This window comes from Dermacentor albipictus, chromosome 1 (genome assembly GCF_038994185.2).
Source record: "Dermacentor albipictus isolate Rhodes 1998 colony chromosome 1, USDA_Dalb.pri_finalv2, whole genome shotgun sequence".
NCBI lineage: Eukaryota > Metazoa > Arthropoda > Arachnida > Ixodida > Ixodidae > Dermacentor > Dermacentor albipictus.
The window spans coordinates 377737341-377761974 of record NC_091821.1 but is presented as its reverse complement, the minus strand read 5'-3'; the positions used below and the strand labels follow the sequence as shown (position 1 = coordinate 377761974).

General features: G+C 48.0%; 2 protein-coding genes across 10 annotated transcripts in view; one reads left to right on the top strand and one right to left on the bottom strand.

Moving 5' to 3' along the window:
- LOC135901738 (phospholipid scramblase 2-like) overlaps positions 1–7317 on the top strand; it is an 81726-nt gene extending 74409 nt beyond the window's left edge. For all 4 annotated transcript variants that reach the window (XM_065431562.2, XM_065431559.2, XM_065431561.2 and 1 more), the window contains one exon: positions 7179–7317. In XM_065431562.2, the coding sequence (XP_065287634.1) occupies positions 7179–7202 (24 nt within the window). In that variant the 3' untranslated portion in view covers positions 7203–7317. The remainder of the gene's footprint in view (positions 1–7178) is intronic.
- The window catches only part of LOC135900247 (phospholipid scramblase 2-like), a 365712-nt gene that overhangs the window by 257750 nt on the left and 83328 nt on the right, over positions 1–24634 (bottom strand). The window lies entirely within an intron of this gene.

Genomic DNA, 24634 nt, shown 5'->3' with positions numbered 1-24634 from the left:
ACGTCGCACTTGGCCAAGAGGCAACAGCCCACGCTAGCCTCTAATCGTCGTCGTCTTCGTCTTCACGCTGCTGGCCTCTTTGTCATCGTAAATACTGTTCCGTAGCACTACCCCCGGCGGCAAAAGCGCCATCCCGGAGCGAGTAAACGCCGGAATGGGAAGCAGTGTAGTAGGCCTTGGGCCTACTGACGTGCACAGCGTCAATAGATGCTAGTGTAGAGGACGAGGTTGAACGCACAGGAGCAATTTCGTACGTCGCAGGCGCAGCACGCGCTAGGGCCCTGTGCATCGCGAAAGGAGCTTCTCGGAAAGTCCGACGTGACGACACGGCGACCACAAGAGCACGAGCGCACCAGGCGAAAACTGTACGTCACGGTGGCGGGCGTTGTACTGACGCTGCTGAGGGGTTTGCGAGGCCGTCAGTCGAGTACGTGCAAGCTGGCGTGCATGGTCGGTGAGGGCGATGGCGTCACGCGTATACTCGCTTGTAGAGATCGCAGCAGGAGGAAGTGCCTTGTCAAGGGGGCAATGTCGGTTCGCGGCCGTACAATAGATAAAATGGAGAAAATCCGGCGGTGTCATGCCGGGAAGAATTATATGCAAATGTGACGTAAGGAAGGGCAATGTCACAGTTGTGATGGTCCTTGGAAACATACTTGGACAGCATATCAGTAAAAGTACGGTATAACTGCTCTGTCAGGCCACTGGTTTGGGGATGGTATGAGGTAGTCAGCTCGTGTTGAATGGAGCAAGAATGCACAATATCGGCGATAACTTTCGAGAGGATGTTACGACCACGGTCAGTAAGCAGCTGTCGCGGGGCTCCATAAAGCAAGATAATGTCACGCAAGAGAAAGTCCGCGACGTCAGTGGCGTAGCTGGTAGGGAGAGATAATGCAAAATAGAAGCCCGCGTGATAACGTATCGGGTGGCGTAATCACTTGCGGTGGCTACGCATTTGTTCCCAGAGGATGACGTGGGAAAGGGACCGAGGAGATCTATGCCAACACGAAAGAACGGTTCCACAGGGCGGTGATGGGCTGGAGATGACCGGAAGGTAGGTAGCACCTGAGGTGTTTTCCGACGCTGGCAGGGATCACAGGCAGCAACATAGCGTCGGAAGGAGCGAGCGAGACCAGGCTAATAGGAGCGGCGGCGGACGCGGTCGTATGTGCGGGTTACCCCAAGATTTCCTGCAGTGGGTGCATCATGCATCTCAAAGAGCACAGTCTGTCGTAGATGTTTTGGCACGACAAGAAGAAGATCAGATCCGTCAGGGAGGAAGTTCCTTCGGTACAGAATGCCACACTTGAGGACATATCGGCGAACGGATGCGTCGGTAGGTGTAGAGCGCAGACGCTCCATGAATGCTCGCAGCGATAGGTCTAGGTACTGCTCATCGGCGATGTTAGCGAAGGCAAACACAGAGAAATTACCGTTGACGGTACTACTGTCGGCGTCGTCAGGCTCGTCTACCAGGTAGCGAGACAGTCTTCCTGCAGGATCTTTCAGTGAGCATAACCAGCAAAGCGCGTGATGGTTTGTGACAAAGGAAAAGGGGAGGCCATATAAGTATGGGCGGAACTTTGCAACCACCCTAACTAGGGCCAGACACTCACGCTCAGTGATGGAATAGTTGCGCTCTGCGGGCGACAGGAGCCTGCTGGCGTAAGCGATAACACGCTCGTGGCTGCGCTGGCGTTGTGCCAGCACTGCGCCAATTCCATGACAGCTGGCATCAGTACGGACTTGGGTAGGCGCAGAAGGATCGAAATGGGCCAGAATGGGAGGCGTGGTGAGAAGGTCGATTAGAAGCGAGAATGCAGAGGCCTCGTTATCGCCCCACTGGAAAGGGGCGTCTTTCTTCAAAAGCTCGGTTAGTGGTCGTGCTATGGCCGCGAAATTTTTCACGAAACGGCGGAAGTACGAACAAAGGCCGATGAAGCTTCGCACATCCTTGACACACTTTGGACCAGGGAAGCGCAGAACAGCATGAATCTTGCCTGGGTCCGGCTGCACTCCGTTCGCGTCAACGAGATGCCCAAGGATGGTAATCTGGCGACGGCTGAATTGGCACTTCGATGCATTGAGTTGCAGACCGGCTCGCGAAAAACGTCCAGGACTGCTGAGAGGCACTAGAGGTGCGTAGCGAACGTTGGGGAGAATACTATAACGTCGTCCAAGTAGCGCAGGCACGTGGACCATTTGAAACCGTGAAGAAGGGAATCCATCATGCGTCCGAAAGTGGCAGGAGCGTTACGTACACCAAACGGCATCACGTTGAATTGATAAAGATCGTCGGGTGTTACAAAGGCAGTCTTCTCGCGGTCATCGTCCACGGCAAACTGCCAGTAGCCGGAGCGAAGCTCAATAGAGGAGAAACAGCGAGCACCGTGGAGGCAGTCAAGGGCGTCATCAATGCGAGGTAGGGGATACACGTCCTTTTTTGGTAACCCTGTTAAGGTGTCGATAATACACACAAAAGCGCCATGAGCCATCCATTTTTTTTATCACTAGAACCGATGACGCCCGTGGACTACATGACGCTGCAATAATGTTCTTGGCAAGCATTTTGCGAACTTCGGCGTGAATAACTTGTCGCTCAGCCGGTGACACTCGATACGGGCGGCGATGAATAGGAGGGGCATCGACGGTATTAATGCAGTGTTTACCAGCTGTAGTTTGGGCCAAAGGACGACCGTGAAAGTAAAAAATATCGTGGTAGGAAAACAGAACGCGGTAGAGCTCACGCGCGTGCTCGGACGTTATGTCGGGCGCAATGATTTTCTGTAAGTCCGCGATGGTACAAGTTGCCGACTGCGATGGTAGAGGAGGATCGGCTGAATTGTCGTCTACCTCAATAGATGCTATTGAGTGATCCTCGAATGAGCAAAGCTGGGCCAGAGACAGCTCGCGTGGCAGCACTTGTGTCGTCAAGTCAAAATTGACCACTGGCAGGCAGAAGAAATTCGCCGTAATAGACAAAACTGTATCAGGTACTGCGATCCCGTGCGTAAGGAGGACGTCTTGCATAGGAGCCGCGATATAGCGACCATCGGGGACTGGTGGGGATGACACGAAGTCAACGTAAGTCAGTGCGGAAGGTGGGAAGCGAATGAAGTCGACGGAACTGAGGCGACTGGGGTGTGGTTCAGGGGGTTCCAGAACAGGCAGGACACGGTGGAGAGTACTGGCGGAACAATCGATAAGAGCAGAATGTGTGGAGAGGAAGCCTAAGCCGAGGGTGATGTCGTGGGGACAGTGGGCGATGACTGTCAATAGCACGGTAGTGGAGCGATCGGCGAAGGAGACGCGGACGGCAAACATACCAATTACGGGGGCGGTTCCGCCATCGGCGACACGGACAACAGACGTCGTGGCGGGCGTGATTATTTTCCTCAGCCGCTTGCGAAGGCCAGCGCTCATTACCGACAAATGCGCCACATTTTCTATAAGAGCAGATACAGAAAAACCGTCGACTTTCACGTCAAGAAGGTTCAGATGAGTGGGCAATGTCAGTGGAGGATATCGCGGCGTAGGGAGCAATGCAGCGTCACCTCTAGGCGCTGCATCGTCTTGTTTTCTGGCTGTGAGCGGCATCCGAAGGGAGTCGGCGAATAGAAGCGATGGGGCTGGGGGGAGCGATATTGTCGTCGTTGGGGCGAAGGCGAACGAGAGTAGGGGCAGTTCGGCGCAGGTGAATCTGTGGCGGCATTATTGCAGTGGGTGGCATAGGCATGAGAAAGGCCACCTGGTGGGCGAGAGTAGGCAGTATAAGTAGACCAGTTCGGGGAACTCCAGCGAGTGCGACAGTGCCAAGAAATGTGCCCGATTCGATGGCAGTGAAAACAAATGAGCCTGTCGTCAGCAGTGCGCCATTCAGACAGGTTGCGGAAACGTGGTGGGTAAAAAGGTGCGGGACGGGGCGGAATCGAAGAAGCCGGGTGGTTATCAGGGCGATGGAATGAGCAGATGGTGTGAAGACCCATGTTGGCGAACTCCTGGCGGACGACTGCCTGGATTAGGGAAACCGTGACTGCAGGTGCGTTGGAGGGCCTGGAGTCAAAGACAGCCGGGTAGGCGGCCTCGATCTCACACCGGACGATTCTGGTAACATCGCCAGTGTTGTTGGGACGAGGATCGTCGGCACAGGAAGATGTCGCTGAGGTGTTGGGCAGACGGACAAACCTCTGGTCGATACGTCGGCTTTTAGCGAGTTCCAGGCCGCGGCACTCTTTTAAAACTGCATCCACCGTCGCCATGTTGTTGAAAACGAGCAAGTTGAAGGCGTCACCGGCAATGCCTTTGAGGATGTGGGAAACCATGTCGGACTCAGTCATATAAACGTCAGCTTTGCGGCACAGAGCGAAGACGTCCTGAATGTACGTGACGTAGGCCTCCGTTGACGTCTGCACACGGCTGGATAACGCCTTCTGCGGGGCATGTTGGTGACCATAGGGGTTGCCGAACAAGTTACGGAACTTTTGATTAAGCGAATCTCTACTGGTGAGCTCATCTTCGCGCGTCCGAAACCAAACTCGAGGTGTGCCACCGAGGTAAAAGACTACGTTGGCGAGCATGATAGTAGGGTCCCACTGGTTATTGCGGCTGACGTGTTCGTACAGGCTGATCCATTCCTCGACGACTTCCCCATCTTTGCCCGAGAATACGCCAGGATCATGGGGAGCGGGGAGAGTGATGTAGGTCGTCGAAGTGGCAGCAGGTGTCGGAGCCGGCGGAGTTTAGTTGTCGTCGCCGAGAGCCATGAAGGAAGGCTCGACGTACCGTCCACTGCGAAGCTCCATGACGAGGTGCAGGGATCGCCCACCTCCACCAGATATGTTACGTGGGAAGAAGCAGACGAAAAGCTATATACTAGTATATTTACAAGGAAATACACCGCACTTGGCCAAGAGGCAACAGCCCTCGCTAGCCTCTAATCGTCGTCGTCGTCTTCACCCTGTTCGCCTCTTTGTCATCGCAAATACTGTTCCGTAGCAATATCAAAGGAAATTCAGAGTACACACTTCAAAGATAAATAACCGAGGAATAGTATCTCAAAAATAGAAACGCTCAACACACCGCCATTCTTCAGATACAAAAAAGAAACTAAGACCAGTTTAGCACTCATGCCATGCGGTGAAGCAGTTCCTGGATTTTTTTATGCATAGGTGGATTTCGCACTTTTCCCACAACACGTCTGCTTTTCTTCAGCTTCGCTGTCCTCATAACACGATTTGAAGTTCCACCTTTTTGGCATCTTCTCAGGATGGTGCGATGAGGAGTCCAAGGAACGTACTTCACCAGTTCGTCTAGAGTCCAGGAGAGTCCTTATCTAGAGTCCTCATCGCCTAGAGTCCTCATCCAGGACCAATCGCTTTGAGCGTAGCTGGGGAACTACAAGATTATGCATCCTAGTATATCTCTTAGCATTTTTGCAAGTTGTCTTTATTACATCTGTGGAGAAGTGTAAAAAAAAAAAATCCGAAGCCCTTGTAAACTGTCTTGCGCTGCTCCGTAGTGCTGGGCCGAAATGTGCTACGGGCGGACTTCTTAGCGTGAACGGAAGTTTCCTAGCTGCCGATGGCAGCACATCATAGCCAAGCGAAATACGCACCCTGAAGGTAATCATTAGAGCTCTCAGGTCGCGCAAAAAGATTGGCAGATAAGTGCGCCCAAGGAAGGAGACTACTCAAGGCCGTAAAGAAAACTCGCTGGTGAACAGCTGCGATTGTCCCATGCTGTCTCCAAACATCGACCGTCAGAGCTTGAATATGCTTTGCTGTCATCTTCGGAATCATAACTCGAGTCCTCATCACTAAATTCAAGTGCGGGTGCAGCATAGTTTCGAGCACGATGCTTTTCTCGTGACGCAGCCACATGGGACGCCGCCATGAGAGGGACTTCCGATAACTGCGCAGTGAGACCGGCAACGTCTCTTGCCGAGATTTTATGACAGAAGCGAAACCGAAACTATTGGAAACTGGTTCAACATTCCAGGTCCACATGTTGAACATGTGGCGGACCTTTAGAAATACACTTTGGTGGAATAATACGACTCGGACTCCAAAGCTAAGCTCATTAGTGAACAGCTGGTGTCATTTTCGGTAAAATTTCACCGCTAAGCACTATCGGAAGGCAAAGGCGGTGATATAATTTATTTCTTGATCAGCTGGGAGTCATCTTATTACAAAATTACGGTGCTAGTGCGGCGTAATGATCAGCGGCATGCTTTTTTTCTCGAGCGGGGCAGATGGTGACAACCACGCCGCTTTTCGCTACAACATAGGCACATTAGTTCGCAAAAAGGCCTGTAAACAATCAGAGCATCGCCGGAGCGCGAAAATTTAAACTGATTCTGAAAGTGCAGTTCCTCTGCAAACTACTTGAGGGCCTTCACTGGATAAGAAACGATTCCAACATGCCGAAATCGGTGATCTAAAGCATAGATCACCGGTGACTGATTTGAATGGCGTGGTAACGAAAGAGTTAAGGGCTCTTATTGGTCAATGCAGAGGGGTACATTCCCAGTGGAATATATCTGTTTACACCAGTTTGCGTCAGAGACATTCATTGATGAGCGGCATCCGCCTACTGGCACATACCCAGTGACCCAATTTGGCATCAAAGAGGTTCATTGAAGCGCAGAACAGTACCCGTGGCTCATAGCACGTGCTTCAAGTCGGCGTCAATGTGTTTCTTCGAACAGCGGTACCGACCCAGTTACGCCTCTTCGGTGAACCATGTCGGCGTGAAAGCGGTTCTTTGAAGAGCGGCACTAAGTACGCATTACCACATACTCAGTGACCCATTCTACTGAGGTTTACCCAATGACCCAAGTAGGCGGGATAACGATTTGATACAAACATATTTGGCCCATGGAAATGCGTGAAGCATTAAAAGTTATCCCCATATTAAGTGATCAAATAGCATGAAAACGGACCATCTTTACAGTGTTTGTGGCCCTATAGCATAGCTTCTTGCGAGAGGTCTTAATCATATTTTACTTCGCGCGAAAGAGAGCAGCGGGTGTATTTCCCTACCCATCACGGTGGCTTAGCAGCTAAGGCATTGCGCCGCTAAGCAAGACGTAGCGGGACAAGATCCCGGTTTTGACAAGTAAAACCCCATAACTAATATTTTATTGCATTTTTTTCTACATTCACTCTTATGTGCAGGACTACATGTTCTTCGAAGCATGAAACGGGTAGAGCGACGACCGTCAGCCCGGAGTGTATGCGTGATTCGGCTGAAATGGACCAGAAAACGCCCATTTTTGTGTTCAAGGAGGTAAAAGCAATCACTTCCGGACATGGAGCGTTGCGTTTTGGTCATATCTTCTGTGCTCAATTCAAGTTAGCGGCGTGAAAATCGCCGCGCGACTTCTGCTGATCGAACGAAACTTTTCTGCCAAGCGGAAAGTTCCTCTACCGCAGAACGTCTCGGTCTCTGGGCTATTTCTGGGGTCTATAGCGACACATGGGTGAACCAACAACAGGTCCCATTAGCCTGTCAGGCCATTCACAGGACTTGGTTGGCGATATCGTGTGGTGTAGGAGAGCCTCTTTGTTTACAGTGACTGTTGTACAGGTGGGATTAGGCATACATATGCGTGCGTGGACCACAAAATGTGGCTTTATCGGCTTTTATCATTGTAAATATAGCGAAATGACATGAGTTTTCAACTTTTTTTGTGGTTGGCATTACCTAGTACAACTTGGAAGCTGTGCTTTTAAAGGAAAGGTAAATACTGGGTCAAGAATAATATCAACGTAAATTGAAGAACAAAAATCATTTACATGTCTTTATTGAATTCTGCTTCATAGTGGATCGCAACCTGAGGCGGCTACGATGGGCGAATTGTTCAAAGGCTTGATTCACGCCAATAGGGATCACCCAGTGAATCAAAATCAAAGGAAGGCCTAGCAATATTAGGCCTTCGCGTCTTGGAGGAATTGGAGAAGATGGAAAGAACAAATCGTGGGTAGTGTCATCATCAAAGTGTTGGGCAATCATCTCGCCTGTACGAAAGCAACAGCACCTTATCTCGAGCGCAACACTACTTTATAAACTAGCAAGTCTTGGCTGAAAGCAACTTTCCAGCACAACCAAACAACGTTCCATGAGTTTCAGGAGTAGCAGGGGGGGGGGGGGAGGGTTGCCTTCCCCACCTTCCCCCGGGGATACTCTCGCGGGCAACTGACTGTGTGCCGCGCAGACTTACGGCAGACACACAACACACGCGTAAGCATACGGGAAATACACAACCACAGACATAAACACAGACGCGATGTTTGCGTTTGATCGATGCGTTGTTTTGCGGCGTGGCTTACGTAAGGGGCCGCTGACGCTGTAACATGAGAAAACAGGTCATAAGGAAATAATCGAGTGCGGAGCAGAGCAGCAGGGGAAACAAAAGAGGAAATAAGCGCAAGAAAAGTTTCAGGGGGCTCATTAATGTTTGCAGGAACCTGCTATAAATGCTTGCCGCCTTTATACATTCAAAACAACGATTCTTAGACTAATATTCTCAGAAATTATTACATACAACTCTTACGGGTTTGGAGTAGGCCGCGTTTATGTTCTAATATGGTGCTTTCCGAAATCCTTGGCAATGCGCACCGAAAAGAGGTAAGATCTGTGTCACCCATAGCTCACATTTACTCCACTTTCAAACAGTTGAAAGTGCGAATCTAGGAGGCCATATGTAGAAAACAAAGCAGGGCACTTGGCAGAAAAGGGATGGCGCTGCATGTCCGCCGTGGTGAAACAGCCTTCACACTTGACGAACGGCAGTCGTCGCAGGCGCACCTCGACGTGTTCAGATTTAATAAGCGCCATTTGTTTCCACAGACGCTGGAACAGCTGTGTAGCATGCCAGCTGCTGCGAACCATCATTCCCACAAGATTTACTTGTGCAGAATTGCCCCGTACTATGAGGTCAGATGTGAACTGACCACAAGGCTTGCTCTAATCGACGTAAATTCGAGCAAGATCTAATAAAAGGAAGTGCGAATTTAGCCCATACCATTGCTTCTCTAAAAGCAGGCCGTATAAATTCTGAAGTCTTCCAGTTAGGGCAGAAAGTTTGGCATTTCAATGTGCATATCATAGTCGTTAGGCGTGGTAGTGGCGTGCGACACATTTTGGCAGTATTTCCTCAAGAGAAGGCCTTTTCTGTAGCCAACAATAAGGAAAGTAACATTTGTAAGTAAACCCACCAAGCCTAAGTACCATTTGAAGGAAAATACTAATTCATTTGTGGCTTTCGAGAGTATACGTTAGCAGAAAAATAACAGCAACGAAATGGTATTTGAATAAATACTGATCCCTCTATAATGATAACGTAATAGTAATTTGTTCACAAAATTATATCCGCAACTCAGAAATCAGATCCAGCTAATCATAAACGCTACTACAGGATTCGCGTGAAGTTTCTCGCGCTTACGTGAGGGTCCGAGTTCACATACCTTTTCGATCGTAAGTGTTATATGCAATGACTGACGCTTTCGCTAATAATTTGCGCAACAGCAAAATTGGCTCGAATTTTCTCTTACGAGCAATTACAGTGTAATAGCGTTTTTGGGAACACGGGCCCAGAATGTTGATGTATCCGGCTCAGCGAGGCCAACGTGATGCTTTGGACATTGCGGGGTTAGGTGACCGCCCTTTGTTTATGGTTGTCGCTTGGTGGGGATCATAGAATAGACTGTAGATGTGTTTTACACTCTATCGAAGGAGCGCAACGTTTCTCTAACAAGACAATGCACGCTCGTGGGAAGAGCCTCGCGCGGAGCCTTCAGTTTGGGGTGCCGTGGTACACATCCGAGCTTTGAATTGTCTGTATACTGTAGGCGTATTGTGATTGCTGCAAGCGTTTCATTGGTGTGGCTAGTACGACGCTTAGTCGTACGCAGACCCACTGACACCGATTGTAAGAAGTACACGACGCACCTGCGCCACTGTCCTTCTATATAAGTTCAGTAGGAACATGTTTGGGCACTCAGTAATGTTCAGCTCTTGCGATTTCGTTTACTGACATGTTTGCTTGGCGTTAAGATGTGTCAAGAAAGCAGGGCAGTGTTATTAACTCTGCGACGGTCGCCCTCTTTTCTATAACACTCAATGAAAAAAAAACAAACAAATTGGTATGGTACTTTTATTACGGTGCTTGGCAGTGGCAGAACGCGAGTGTTTGGAACTGCTCTAAAGGCACCTTGAAAGCGCGATTTGAGAGGCGCGATCCCTTCAGAGAGTACATGTTGTAGCAGAGACTACAGAAAGTTCTGAGTTCTTTTGTGTGATTCCTGGAGACCGCCGTCGGAAAGGTATTGTTGTGCTTAATAAATATTTAACTGAAGCCGGCTGGCAGCTCTAATGCCGCGATACAGGCCATTGTCTTCGATCTTTCTTTGTCATTCAAAGCAGAGAAAAGAGATTTGGTTTTTAGTTTGGACAGTTTCCTAATGGAAAACGCCGTTTACAGCACAAGAACGTCTTGTCAGAAGTAAAGCTATCGTTTGCAAAAATAACGAGAATTAGTTGGACGAGAGCGAATAAAGAACGTGATAGTTTCAAAAATAAAGAAAAAAAGAAAGAAAGAAAGAAAGAAAGAAAGAAAGAAAGAAAGAAAGAAAAATAACGAAGAAAGAAAAGAAACTCACCAAATTGCAAAAAAAAAAGGAAGAGAAAGGCATTGCGGCTTGTGTTTCTTTAGTTAGTGGGCAACACCAAGTTGCTTCATGACACATTTCAGTTGCTACCTCAAATTTCCGGTCTGAGTCACTAAGTTAAACCCTTACTGAAGCACCATAGGTTTTATGGCTGAGTCCCTTTCCGACCTGCTGTCAAAATCTGCAATGAAGCTTACATAATTGGTGGCACACGTCGAAATCAGTGAGGAGGATATCGTAACCGCTGCTTTTCAGCTGCGCGCAACTTTCTTTGCCGATGCAGATGTGAAGCTATGGGAAAGTTCCCTAACGTGCTCTTGTACTACGCGTTTATCTTAATTCTCTTCACCTCTGCTGTGCGCACCCGTAGATTGCTTACTTTTTGTCTTGGCTTTGTATACAGACTGACGCGTCGTATTGCTTTTAATGCGAAGCTGATGTGTGTCATCGTTGGCGAGGACACAAATTGTTGTTTTATTCTAGATTGCCTCAGTAATTACCTCAGACGTGCTGCGTAAGAGAAGGCCTGCAAATTCTGCATTCACCTAGTCAGATTCTGAAAACAAACATTCCCCACACACTCCGATACAAATGTGCATTGTAATGGGCGATAGGTGTATATCAGCCACAGACGGCAAGCCTGACTTCTAAATTTTCTGCTGCTGTTCGTATATTACACAGCTCTGCAGATGTTCAAGCGTACCAGTTGCTACGTTAGCCAAGCTGTTTAAAAAATCGGGCAGCGTATACGGTTACAGGACCTGCGCTGTGTTGCGGCTTAGTGTGGCGTAAGGGCAAGGGATCCACCAAGCCCATCGTCTGCTACGTCAGGTTGTAAGAATGAAGGAGAAATGTTTTGTTGGCTTAAGTACCCGGCTCCAGTTACGGAAGCCCACTCCATGCAGGAGCAAGTTAAACGTCCGAGTTTATATCAGGACCCTTTGTCCACTGCTCGATAAGTCTCCGCTTTTAATACCGTCGCCTTCCCTAGGCGAGTCGACTAGGGAGTCTGAAAAGTGTCCAGCAGCAAATCACAATCGTCGAATCCGTCGCGATGTCACGCCCATGCTCAACACACTGCGCATTAACCCCGCCTCCGTAGCCCAATGATATTTTTTGTTTGGTAGCATTGGATGGGGCTCCCCATTTCTTCCTTAGTTCAGGTTGTTAGGTAATGGTGGGGTTGCCTTTTGTGGACCCTTCTAGAGTCGGTGTCTACGCTGCGTTGACCTCTGGATAGGCGATGATGGATGGGTGGTGTTTTGCCTCGTGGCAAACGTCTAATTAACTGCGAATCCCAGGTCGCCTCCGTTGATCGAAAGCATTGGATGGGGTGTTTTGTGTCGTGGCAAACGTGTAATTAACTGTGAATCCCAGGTCGCCGTCGTTGTTTGGTAGCATTGCATGGGGGCACCACTTTCATGCTGAGCTCAGGCTGCCAAGTAATGGTGGGGTGGTGACCTTTTTTGGACCCGTCAGGAGTCGGTGTCCACGCTACGTTGACGTCTCGATAACCGCTGATGGATAGGCGTGTGTCTGGCTCGTGGCGAACGTCCAATTAGCACCTTTGTGGTGTTGAGACGTAACAGCTGTTAGATCATCAGTCTGCTACCACCGCCAAAACATTTCCTGTTTGCTAATCATCTGGGTCATTTGCAAATATTAAAAACACATGTTCTTAATTTTTGACTTATGAGCATGACTTCCGATGGGAAGGTTGTCCTTGAATACTGAAACATCCGATTCATTCGTTTTCATCACGCTGTGGAACTGTATAACTATGTTGTCTGCGGCTTTTCTTTTTATTCGCAGCGTGCAAAAAAAATGGCTGTGGCTTAGGTAAGGTTAAGCCCAGGATGCGAAGCATACTAGCCTTTATTTTAGTTGTTGAACCACTGTTTAGCTTGGTGAACTGCTGTTGCTTGGCTATATTTGGTTCGGCTAGACGAAGAAACAGCTCATGCGTTACTCTGCTTCGCCTTGGACGCCCCGCATAGGACGCGGTGAGCGTCGAGCAACGCAGCGTTCGGCGCGGCAACGAAATGTGCGCCTAAGCAAGCGACGCACGCCTGAGCCTTAGAAACAGCTCGTTTCTAAGGCAACACCGCATTCACTAGAGGCGCTTTTGTACCGCTTTGAAGCATCGTACTCGTGGCTCGTGGCTCAATCTGTTCCTCCCTCTTGAACATGGTGGTCTAGGATTAGTCCACCTCTTCATCAGGCAAATTGTTTCACGCCTGTTCTTCTTTCGAGACAATGACCATCCATTTTTGCGTGAAATGTTGCAACTCCGTTTAGTTCATTATATTCCTAATATAGTAGTGTCATCAAGTGCCAAAGATGTCCCACAGGCTCCTTGGGGCTTTCTTAAGGAGGTTGTTGACACATTTCTTTTCTTGAAAGTGAGATTCAGCCTGGAGTACGTGTTCACTGCGAGCCGAAAAGCAATTTCTGCGGCACTGGTAGACTCTATTTTCCCAGATCCCTTGTATCGTGCACCTTATTTAAGCCGACCTTATCAGGATGTACTTAACCGCGTCCGAAAAATGTGTGTACCTCCTGGAGTAAAAACATTTTTCTTTAAATTACATTCGGAAACACTCCCTGTTAAAACTTGGTTGAATTCGAGGGGTTGCTTTGTGCCGCGGTCAACAAACTGTCGGCTCTGTCCACGTGCCGAAACTATAGATCACTGCTTCATAGACTGTAGGGACGCTGTATTCTTTTGGGACATTCTCCAACGGACGCTCAAAAAGGACATTGACATGACTCCATATACAATTAGGTTTCTACCGTTTAAGGTTACGGGTGGTCCTCCCTATGACATGTTCATAGTACTTGGTTTACATAGCCTATGGAGAAGTAGACTGTGTGACCGACATGCCGAAAGCCCGCGATCTACAAAGTCCTTCTTTCGCGAAAGTGCTGCTTATGTAAGAAGTGTCTACGCTGCGCAGGAACCTCCGCCAGACTGGATGCACTTGTTGGATGCATGTGTGTGTTTCCCTGAGTTTTAAGAGTGTAGTTGTGTCCACTTTGTATTACACCTTCAGTTTTCTTTTCCATGTAATAAAGAAAAAAACAAAAAAAAACAAAAAGAAAACAAAAAAAAGTACTCGTGGCTCAGTGGTAGCGTCTCCGTCTCACACTCCGGAGACCCTGGTTCGATCCCCACCCAGCCCATCTCGCAAGAGTTGAGCCAAAGCCACTTCTCCTCTGTCGTGACGTCACGGTGTCACGTGGTATTCAAGGCGACACCGCCGCGCCTGAGGAGCTGCGTTGAGCCCTCGTAATATGCTTCGCATAAAAATAAAACCCACGTGATCTCCTGGGGTTTTTCTTTTTATTCGCAGCGCGAAAAAAAAAAGAACCCAGGTGATCACGTGCCCGCGACACCACCGTTCCGAAACGCGATTTGAAGCATAGAGTTTTCTGCAATCACTAGAGGGGACTCTGGCGCTTCGACCGTTCATCCACCATAGGAATGATGGGTAGTCTGCGGATATGCGTGATCCTAATGCTTAGGTCTTCAGACATTCTTGTAGCCTCATTCCTTACGCTTAATCGGGGCCTAAATTCGACTAAACTTCAAAGGAATGTATGCTTTTTTTTTATCGCAGAAGATAAGACTCGGCAAGCACGCATAGTCACTGACAAGTGCAGTGGTACCGCTTGCGCACGCGTACGTGGCGTAATGGTTTCAGCATCACGATTCTGTTCTAGATGTCCTGCGTTCTAATCGAGCCGCCAGACAATTTTAATAATGCTCACTTAGTTATCTATAGCGCAGCGCATTATCGAAAATGATCACTTCGCAAAGCCATCTAAGGCAGATGGACGAAGCTTAGGCAAATCCATGTGGCACACATCGGTCCCATCCTGGCTGAAATGCCCTGGTTACAGCTCCCATAGGCACCAACGCCATAATTCCCTCTAGTAAGTGTATGAAACGAAGTGACTGGAAGGAACTTACTCCACTCGCTGCCTTACTCGGCAACCGCCTAAAAGTGACAAGCTGCTGGTGTTTGTGGTAGCATCCGCCGATCGCGAGCTGCATGTTCCGCGTGACCATCGGAGCCTACGCAGTGACCAGGCGGCTGCCAAGTCATGGGAAGAGGAGTGTTGATTTCTTCATGTCACTTCTATAACCACCGGAGTTTCGGCGCACGGGCGGGTAATCACACGGCATTTTTCGTGTTTCGTTTGCTGCGAATGAAGTCCGGCAGAAATAATGACGCACTGCATAGACCGCTGAACAGGATTAAACGCGACGTTTGAGAAAGCAGTCACAGCTTTACCACCGAAAATCACGTCCATCAAACAAAAAAAATGTAAGAATTTCTTTGATATATATTCTCTGATTAGACGGGCAATTCGTACAGAAGTGATGTTCTTGTGGCGGAAGAGATATGATCGAGCGTCTTAGGTCTCATAATCGTATATTGTGTCATTTTGCTCAACAGGTTGGGTAATGTTAGCAGGGACTCTCTGTATGAATATAGAGAGCGCCGGTGGAGGTATTCCGATCGGTTTTGTCTGTGGTGTATGTGCGTGATTTTCAAAGTGCCAGTCGATTCATCGTGGTCATTTTTTATTGGTAAAACTGCGGGTACTCATGGGGGCAGTGGTGCTGTCGTCACAAAAACGCATTATCAGCACCTGATTTCATGTGTACAAGTTTCTGCTTTTTACACAGTAGCTTTGTAGTTAGGAGCACGTTTCAGAAATGTGCTTTGTAATGTGGGCTGTCGCACAACCGGCCTACTTCTAACAGCATGGCCCTCTTCATCACATGCACTGCGGTTTTTGTTGTCTTTCATATTAAGGCTGCATCTCTAGGGTGATAAAGAAAAGGGAAAGGGCGGAGGTCGAGGAGAAGCGCGAAGCCGCTAACGAATACAAGGACAGGAAGGCAGGCAGGATAAAACGAAAACCATAAGCAAAAAAAAAACATGCACCTTATTTTTGGTGCGCTTAGAGATTGGATAACAAATACATCTTTTTCTCAGACTTATAGCCAGCTTCTTTTTCTTGCCAATTGTCTGCTTTCCTCCTTTTCGCTTCCTGTGTATAGTTTTGCAACTCCCGCAATACGTTTCTTCTTCCTAGTTTCAGCTCTAACGAGCCCTTGTGCCAAATGGGACTACTCGTATCGTCATAACGACATTCCTGGGAAAGGTGGGAAGGGAGGGAGGGAGGGAGGGAGGGAGGGAGGGAGGGAGGGAGGGAGGGAGGGAGGGGGTGGTAACTCTGCTAACGATGCGGGTCGCTGAGCAGACAGAAGCACTCAAGAGCGACAAAGTGAGGAGGAACTGCCGCAGGCCGCGCGACCACTGGTGGTGAGAACGGCGTGGTATGTCGCCATATGTATATGGATCTACATACGTAGGGGCCTATGCCGGCAGTGCAGTTATTGAGACGTTGCTCGTTGCGACGGCAGCAGCTAGTATTTGCGCTTCTGCTGCACACTGCTGCTGTACACAAGGCCCCTAATAAGACTGGTTTCGCCCTAGCCTAATAACGCTCGCCGCCGACGTTATAATGTCCTCGTCAAGCTGGGAAATCACTCCGCATGTCTTGCACAAGAAAACTCCCCACGCGTCACCGGTTGCCTATAGGTCTCGACGACTTGACTAGGAACCTTCTTGCAAGAACGACGGTTACACCTTCCACCAACTGCACTTTTGCAGGTTATAGCAAGGTGAGCAGTAAAGTTGAATGAGCTTTTCCTTGTTGCCGTCGCTCGTATAAGCGCAAAAATCGGTGTTCTTTCTCTCGCCTTATTTTTTAACGTTCTCGGTGGAAGCACCCGAAACTCATTCAACGGCAGGCTCGTTAGCATGAAACGACAAGCCGGTGCTCCACCCCCCCACCCCTCCCCTCTTGTGTGAACCGCGACCTCGCTTTGAGAATGTGCGAATAGTAAATCTCTAATTAGGCAAGGTGCAGCGCCGCTGAAAGACTTAAGAAACTTCATTCCTCTGTCCTGAGTTATTCACGGATGTTGATAAAATATGGAGGCTCTTCTTATTATTCACGACGGACTCCCGCTTTCCAGAGTGCTACCTGGCTTTGCATGTAATCTGGCGTACTGTCGGGTCTTAAAAACTGCGCCTTCCATTCTTAAGGAGCTAGTTATTACAACTGTCATCATTCTCAAGTGCATGCCTGCCCACTTTTTTTTCTTGAAGGGGGGGGGGGAGAGGTATGCATTGCTTGATGCGTTTACTGTCGCTGCTTTTTGGTGAGAGTGTCTGACAAAGATGCTTCGCATTGTGGAAGGACTTGCATAATGACTTCGACTTGTTTAATGAGCTGGGTTGGAGGTCGACGGCTATAAATACATAATAAACAAGATGTTGCGCAGGCCAGGGGTGAAAGAGCAGCTCGTTTTGTAACTTCACACTTGGTACGAAATTAACTTAGAAATTTGTTGCGTGCTGCGTTGTAAATTATCTTCTTCGTATAGCTACAATGTGGAACCTTCCGGGAGAATTATTGGCGGTGCAGTAGATGTTTCGTGTGCATGCCTTCGCAATAAAGAAACAAACACATGCTCACGCTGAATGTATATGAACCTTGTACAAGCGAGCGTAAGCTTTACCTAAGGCCAGAAATAGCACCTGCACGTCATACCTAAACACATATTACTTCGCTTGAGCTGATAAAAAATGCTCGGACAGACTTCTTCTGGCACGGTTTTGTAACAATGTGACCTGTAACAATCTAATAATTTTGTATGATTTTCTAAAAATGGGGCTGTATCATAGTTTTCGTGGTGCTGGTCATGCTCTATAGAGCTACTCTCAGAAAATACACTTTATCATAGGTGTGAGTAAAGAATACCAATAATAAAAAGGACATTCCTCCTTAGACAGCGTCGGTGACAGGATGGCCTGACTGTATGCTCTAAGTGCTATGCCCGGAATACGTGTAGATATGTAGATTGGCAACGACAAAAAGACATTTTAGGTGCGACTATTAGGCCCACTTTTTGGAAACAAGCGGTCAATTAGGCAGGTTCGTTGATGCACCTGGAGTGCATCTGCAATAAGAGGGAGGAACTAACACAACAGAACAATGTGCGCCAGAGCCTTGCGTTTTTTGAGAGCATCTGAGACCGTCTGAGCATCTGAGATTTTTGAGAGCATTTCGAGACCGACTCGAGATCCAGCGACTCAACCGCAGGATTTATCCTCCGCCTCACAGAAAGCTCAGCACTGAAGATGCCGTAGCTCTCCGACTTATTCAGACAAACACATTTCCTAACCTACACAAATACAGCAAAATGTTCCCACATACATATCGCGGCATCTGCCCCTGGTGCGGCGACACACGCCCTACACTCTTCCACATTTCGTGGGGGTGCGGGGGCAAACCTCAACACTTAAAGACGCCTAGCACGCAATTTGAGCGGTGGGAGGTACAGCTGACCGGCGATACCCTGGCGGGACAAGAAGCTCTCGTCCAGCAAGTACGTCGAGCAGCCATGGCCAGTGGAGTCCTGGAATGAGGACACCACCCACTCGACCTCAAGAGCAACCACCTCGATGGTTCTAATAAATGTTTTTTCTCTCTCTCTCTCTTGAGAGCATCAATATATATCGTAGAAATGTCAGTTACCAAGTAATATCTTTTTCTCTTGTCTCGCACAACAGCCTGATTATTCTCCTCTTTGAGGGCACTTTCACCTGAACAAAGGTGACAATTGCTCCTGATATCTGGTTCAAATCGAAGAATTGCTTCAACAACAACAACAACAACAACAACAACAACAACAACAACAACAACAACAACAACAACAAAATCTCTTCAGCGTACATGAGCGCAATATTTTGAGTATACTCGCTTACCCTAATCGTTTGATGAGCTTTCAACAAAAATACCCGATGTACAAATTCATTGAAATGAAACAACGACAAATGGCGAACAAGATAAATAAGGGCACCTATATATATATATATATATATATATATATATATATATATATATATATATATATATATATATATATATATATATATATATATATATATATATATATATATATATGTACGCGCATGAGCGAGGGAAGGAGGGAAAGCGAGGAATTCGATTTCCCCGATACTTTCCTTGGCTTTTTTGTCTAATGGCCTTACATGGTCATGATTAAGGGCTTGATCTTGTTAGTCATAACGACGTAAAGCCAACGGACAATGCAGCCAAGGAAAATATCGGAGGAATCGAGTTCCTGGGTTTCTATTCATCCTCCTCTCTGGTTCGTTCATAGCGAGGATGTGGAAGCCTTGATATCATTGGGTAGCATACGAGGGTTTATTAGCCACGTGCCTGCTCTGCTAAGTTCACATGTTAGGGTGACGCAATTGGTCAAAAAAGAAAATAGTTGTTCCGCATCCACCCGCCATGGCTCTGAGGCTAACATTTCCAGGGATAGATCAAGTAAGCGCAAATACTCAAGTTAGTGGACGGATTGATTGCAGTCGCCGTAGCACAACTGATCGAGCAACGCACGCGTAATGCGGTGGCAGTAAGCCACCGATTTATTTATCAATAAAATAGCTCCATTATCTCTGTACACGTTGAACGGACAACCTTGCAAATGATCAGTGTGGCTACAAAAGCGTGTGCGAGTGCTTTTTCCCGTATCGTGTATATTTGCCGAGCAATGTACGCGTGTCTTATGACGTTTTGAGGAGTATGAGCACGCCTGCGAGAATTGGAAATAAGTCTGTTGTGTAAAGAAAGCACTGTGTGTGTGTGTCCAATCTGCCTTTCTATGTCCCTCTCATTCTGCCTGCGCTACAAGAAAGTAGAAGGCACCATATGTTGAAGCCCATGTAGCTGCCTTCGTTGATCGAAGGGCTAAAATAAAATAAAATAACATATTGTTCAGTGAACCTGCGTGTGCTTCTTAATGGTCTTAAAAGTCTTCACACGACCGTTATAACGTGCCATTAACTACGCTGAACCAGCGATGATGTCTAGGCGAGCGAAAAAGAGAACAAGAGAAGAACAAGGGAAAACAAGTTTTAGGAAGTAACAAAGCATTCGAATGAGAATGGCAAAATAACCTAATGAACGTCTCGTGAGTGCGCAGGCTTTCGTCTTCATCCTTTTTAGCGTGTGCTAAAGTGACTGTCAACTTTTTTTGCCCTGTCTTCCTTTCAGTTTCGCGCCTTTATGTTTAAGGACCCTGGCAGGTTGCGACGTGCTGCGCCTCGTTACTGTCGTTACCGGCAGCGTGATGGAGTCGAGAAAATGAACCAATTATAATGAAGGCTCAGATAGTGCAAAGCTCGCGTCGGAGGTGTAGAAATCCAAAATAACAATAGTCGCAGACGAAAAAGAACGAGTACACTGTTATACGCTGACATTTAAAGAAAATGAAATAAAAACGAAAAAGAAAGAATTAATGAGTCCCCGATTTTTTCACGCCTTTTCCGGAGATGTACAGATTCCCGCTAGCAATGAGCTGCAACAACAAGGCAACAGACTGCACATTCTTGTCTCTTTTTATGCTAATTAAGACGCTTCGTTATTCGAAACTTTTAAGCGAGCTGGGCTTTGTTAAAAGCGCTGTTGACGTCACGACTGACAGCAGCGCTGACAAGCGCGCCGTTCACGGACTCCACTCGTTGGTTCTTTTTGGAATGCTTACTTTAAAGGCCCTTGGGCCAAATTTGCAAAGCTTTTCTGTCGTTAGTGCTCCTTGCCATTGGCCTTCCATAATGATACGTCCAGCGCCAGGATTGGCTGAAAATTTCTCTTAGGAGCACTTGTGGCCTAAGAAGGTTTTGTGAATTCGAGCCCTTGTTCTCGTTTCTTTTCTTCTTTTTTAACATCAAGAAAGTGACATTAAACTTACGCGCGCGACTATGAACAACAGATATGTCGCACATGTTTCTCACTCTTCAAGCGCCTCTAGAAAAATTCGAGTGCTTGTGCGAGACATCAGGTTTTTCGTGCAGAACACCGCACGTTTTCAAAACAACAGGCTGCGCCACCTAGATTCTTCGCACCGCCTGCGCAACTTAACTGGACTCTGCCAACGCGAGACCGCGCGGCTTTGTCGGGCTACGGCTAGGAGCAGCCTTTAGGAAGTCTTTTGTTTTGCGCTTTGGAAAGGCCGACAACAGTCGCATGAATGTGGTGCGAGAAGTCCTTTAAGCTCGTTCTGTGTGACTGTGTCCTCTCCCCGCTGCTTTGTTCACGGACGATCGCTCGCAACTGCACTAGCTCACTATGAGAAGACCATATATCAGAGCAAACAGTTTTGGAATTCTTACTTCATGAGGCATCGCAACAGAGGGTGACAAACGCACTGCTCCAGTTTTTAAGAATAACAGACCAGCATGCCCAGAATGTTCTACACTGAATTGGTGTTAACTGGGTCAACCTGTAATGTTGTGTGCAGTGATCGCTACCGGCTGTGGTAGCGTGTCTGAGTTCACTGTTTCGTTCGCCGCGTATATTGCTTGTTTGGGCGTTGGGCGAAGTGGTAACGTTTCTGAATAATTATTCTTAGATATCTGTGGAACTACATCTAATTAGTTTGTGTGAAATATTTCATCTACTTTCTTCTTACCTTTAGACTCGCGTTCCTCCGTTTGCGAGTGCCCGCTAGCAAACCATATTTCCCATTCTGCTTAATGTCCCGGCCTTTTTCTCTGCCTTTAGTATTTCCCAGTCTCCATTTTTATTGGAGCCTCGAATACTTCTCGGGTTAAATTTTAAAGAAAGATTGGGCACTCTGCGCTTCCTTCTGATCAATTATTACTCTCTCTCTGTCGCTTTCTTCTACACGAGGGCTAACTTTCTTCTCAAGGCTGTCCTATATAATGGGACTAATTGACGGGACGAGCAATTACGACAACTACACGTGCCGGCCGGCACAGGCGAAAATATTTCTTAAGTCCCATTTGGGAGTTGGATGTGTCGCAAAGTCAGAGCCGTTTGAGACAGGACCTTGCTATTTGTTAGCAATTAGGGCACGTCTCGACCTGCCCTTAATGACTCTCCTGCACCCCCCCCCCCCCTTCGCCCGCCCCTTCTTTCCAGTACAAGCGCAAATTTCGCAAGTGCTTTCAATCCCAACGTTGCTGGCATTGCGGACGTGCAGAGTGCATCTGTTCGTTAGTCTGTGGCAGATTATCTGGGGAGCTTGAAGCTGTCTCCATAATTCCCTGTAAAGCGCTTCGAACACGAGTCTCGGAGGACAACTGTTTTTGCCGGCAAAGAAAAGAACGAGCGCCTTACAGGCTTTGTGTCCAAAGCAGAGAAAAAGTGGGCGTTATGGAGTTAGTGCGAAACAAAAGTTGGAATTGTCGGAGGAGATTCGGCGTCCTTCGGTGAGGGCGATTACTTGCGGCTGTTCCTGCTCTTCGAACAGCTCGACAAACGACTGCAATGTTCTTGAGTGCTCCTCGGCCTTGAACTAAGTAATCTAGTTATAAAGCGGAATCCAGGTCAGTGCCTCCGCAAAACTTGTCCCGACTGGTTCCTTTGTGTTTTAGTTTTTAATGTTGACAGACAGCTTGCCTGTATTCTTAGTAAGCGTACGCTTTTCGGAGACGAAGTAGAAAGGGAGAAAAAGAAGTCACGAACGATGATTTTTTTCTGTATTTTTCGTAAAGCTGCTTTTTACGAACTCTTAGTAAAACAAGGGGCGTTCAGCTGTCACGGAGTAGTGGCTATATGGTTAAAACGTGGGGTCCCCGGATTGGCGACTCGAATCGATCTGGTCACCTTGAATGGTAGCCTCGCAATGTAGTCTCTGGTCCGTGCGTCATCGTAAAGAGGCAAATGCTGCCCGCTCTTGGGCGTTCGGAAAGAAAGCCGACAAAGAAAACGGCCCCGAAAGCCACTACAGGACGCTGCATGATAATGGCCACAGTATGCGGGCTCCTTGCAGCATTGCGAATAGAACATTGTTTTTCTTGCGTTGCGCAAGAAACTTCTTGGATGAAAGATAGCCGATTTCATTTTAACAGCGCACCATGGGACGAAGGAAAGTGGCACAGGATAGTGAGCTTCGTCCTGTGATGCACGCTCTTCAATACGTCTACTGTGTGACAAGATGTACCAACCAGTCCAACTGAAAACGCTGCTAAAGTTTCTTTAACGACATTGAACTGATATCCTAGTCCTTGAAAAGTGCTCACTTTACTACATTTCCACTACGTCAGAGAAATTAAGCTGCGTCACGTTCTTGTGTCGGAGCCGGCTCGCCTTCTGTCCCCCCCCCCCCCCCCCCCACGCGCACACGCAAACGCATAAACTGCACCCCAACTGAATAAATTAGAAACATATCATCAAACTACTTTCGGAATTCTTTCTCTCTTTGTGTTATATCACTTCCGCATGAAATAGAAATATAGTTGAAACTGGAGCACCATTTGTTTAAAGGAAACCACACTTAATGTTTAATACCTAACGCACTTGTTATTCAAAGTTTTACGGTGAAAACAGGCATGCAAAAATAATAAAAAACCAAAAGCGCACTAGTGTTCCCAATTTGTTTTTATTATTGCATTTCTTAAGCCTCGCTCAAAACTGGCTTGAGAGACTTGAAGCTTTCGCTAGCGAGGACACTTGTCCAGATCTCCGCGTTGTCCAATCTTCGCGTACCCCGTGCAGACGTTCGAGAACACACTAGGTCCTGCAACGATGGTGATGAAAAAACAGCTGCAAACGTGCCGAGGCTGAAGAGCGAGCTTCTCGGAGGCTTCACCAATGCACCGTCATGCGCTGTCTTGCGCCACTGTACAAACGCGGGCAGGCCAGAAGCGGCTGTTGTTCAACTCAAAGCTGGCATCGCGAGGATCCTCCAGCGTCCGTCGCTCAGGGGCGCGAGCGCGATATGGAGCGGCGGATGAATATGGCGACGCCGCGGAGCGTGTCATTACTCATTCTGTTGTCCTCACGGCCCAGAAATGCTCTCTGATGAAGAGCTATCTCGCAAGGCGGGGTGAAAAACGAGCATCGCTGCTGTCGCTTCGTTTCCCCTCCGCGAGCGGGCTATAAGACGCACCTCGCGGAACGACGCCTCCGGAGTGAGAACAAACAGAGAGTGCAGCTATAAGAAGGCTAGCATGGGTCTATATATATATCCGCCGTTAGGCGGAGCAGGAAGCAAAACTTTCACATCGGGGCCTCCATTCTTCGAGTTTGGTAGCCACCCTTAAGGCTGAGCAGGGAACGAAACGAAACCAAAACTCTGACGAGGAGCGAGACATTTTTGTCCGGTCTACGTTTCTGGAATTCATGCGTGGAATCTGCGGGTGCGCCTCATCTTTCCCTTCGCGCTAAGCACTACCTACGCTCTCCAGAATCCGATGCTATACCTGAGGAACCACTCTCTTACTGAGTATCCTACCAATCCATACCACCATAAAGCGCTTCCTTCAGCCTTTACAAAACACCCTCACGCGGGCCTTTAGCGTTTGCTCTCTCATTTCTTTCTTTCTATTCACTTTTTTCTTTACACCCAGTGAAGGGCACCAAGACGGACGCTCGTTTGGTTGACCTCCCTGCCTTTCCGCAACTATTTTTTTTTGTCGCTGTCTTATCCTGCATTAATTTTCGTACATTTTACTTCTGCCTCGGGCGTCGACAGAGGGGGTGGGAAGCATGCACGCCCGATTTGCACCTCCCGTCTGGTATCCTAGAAATGTAGCCTTACGGCCTAGGCTTTTCTCGCGGCGGAGAAAGGCTTTGTTGTGAGCAGGGCTACCAAACGAAGAAAGAAAGGAGGAGATGAAGGGTGATAGCAGCGCATATGAGGAGCAGCGATCGGCAGCAGGAACAATGATATGACCGTCCCGGCTACGACCTCTCAGTCGCAAAGCATGGCTAGAAGGGAGGGCTGTAGAAGAATGCGTCGGTAGGACACAGAAGAAGACAAAAAATAAAACGAGGGATTCGTGGTGTTTGCGCAATCCTTATAGGACAGCCGGCCACTC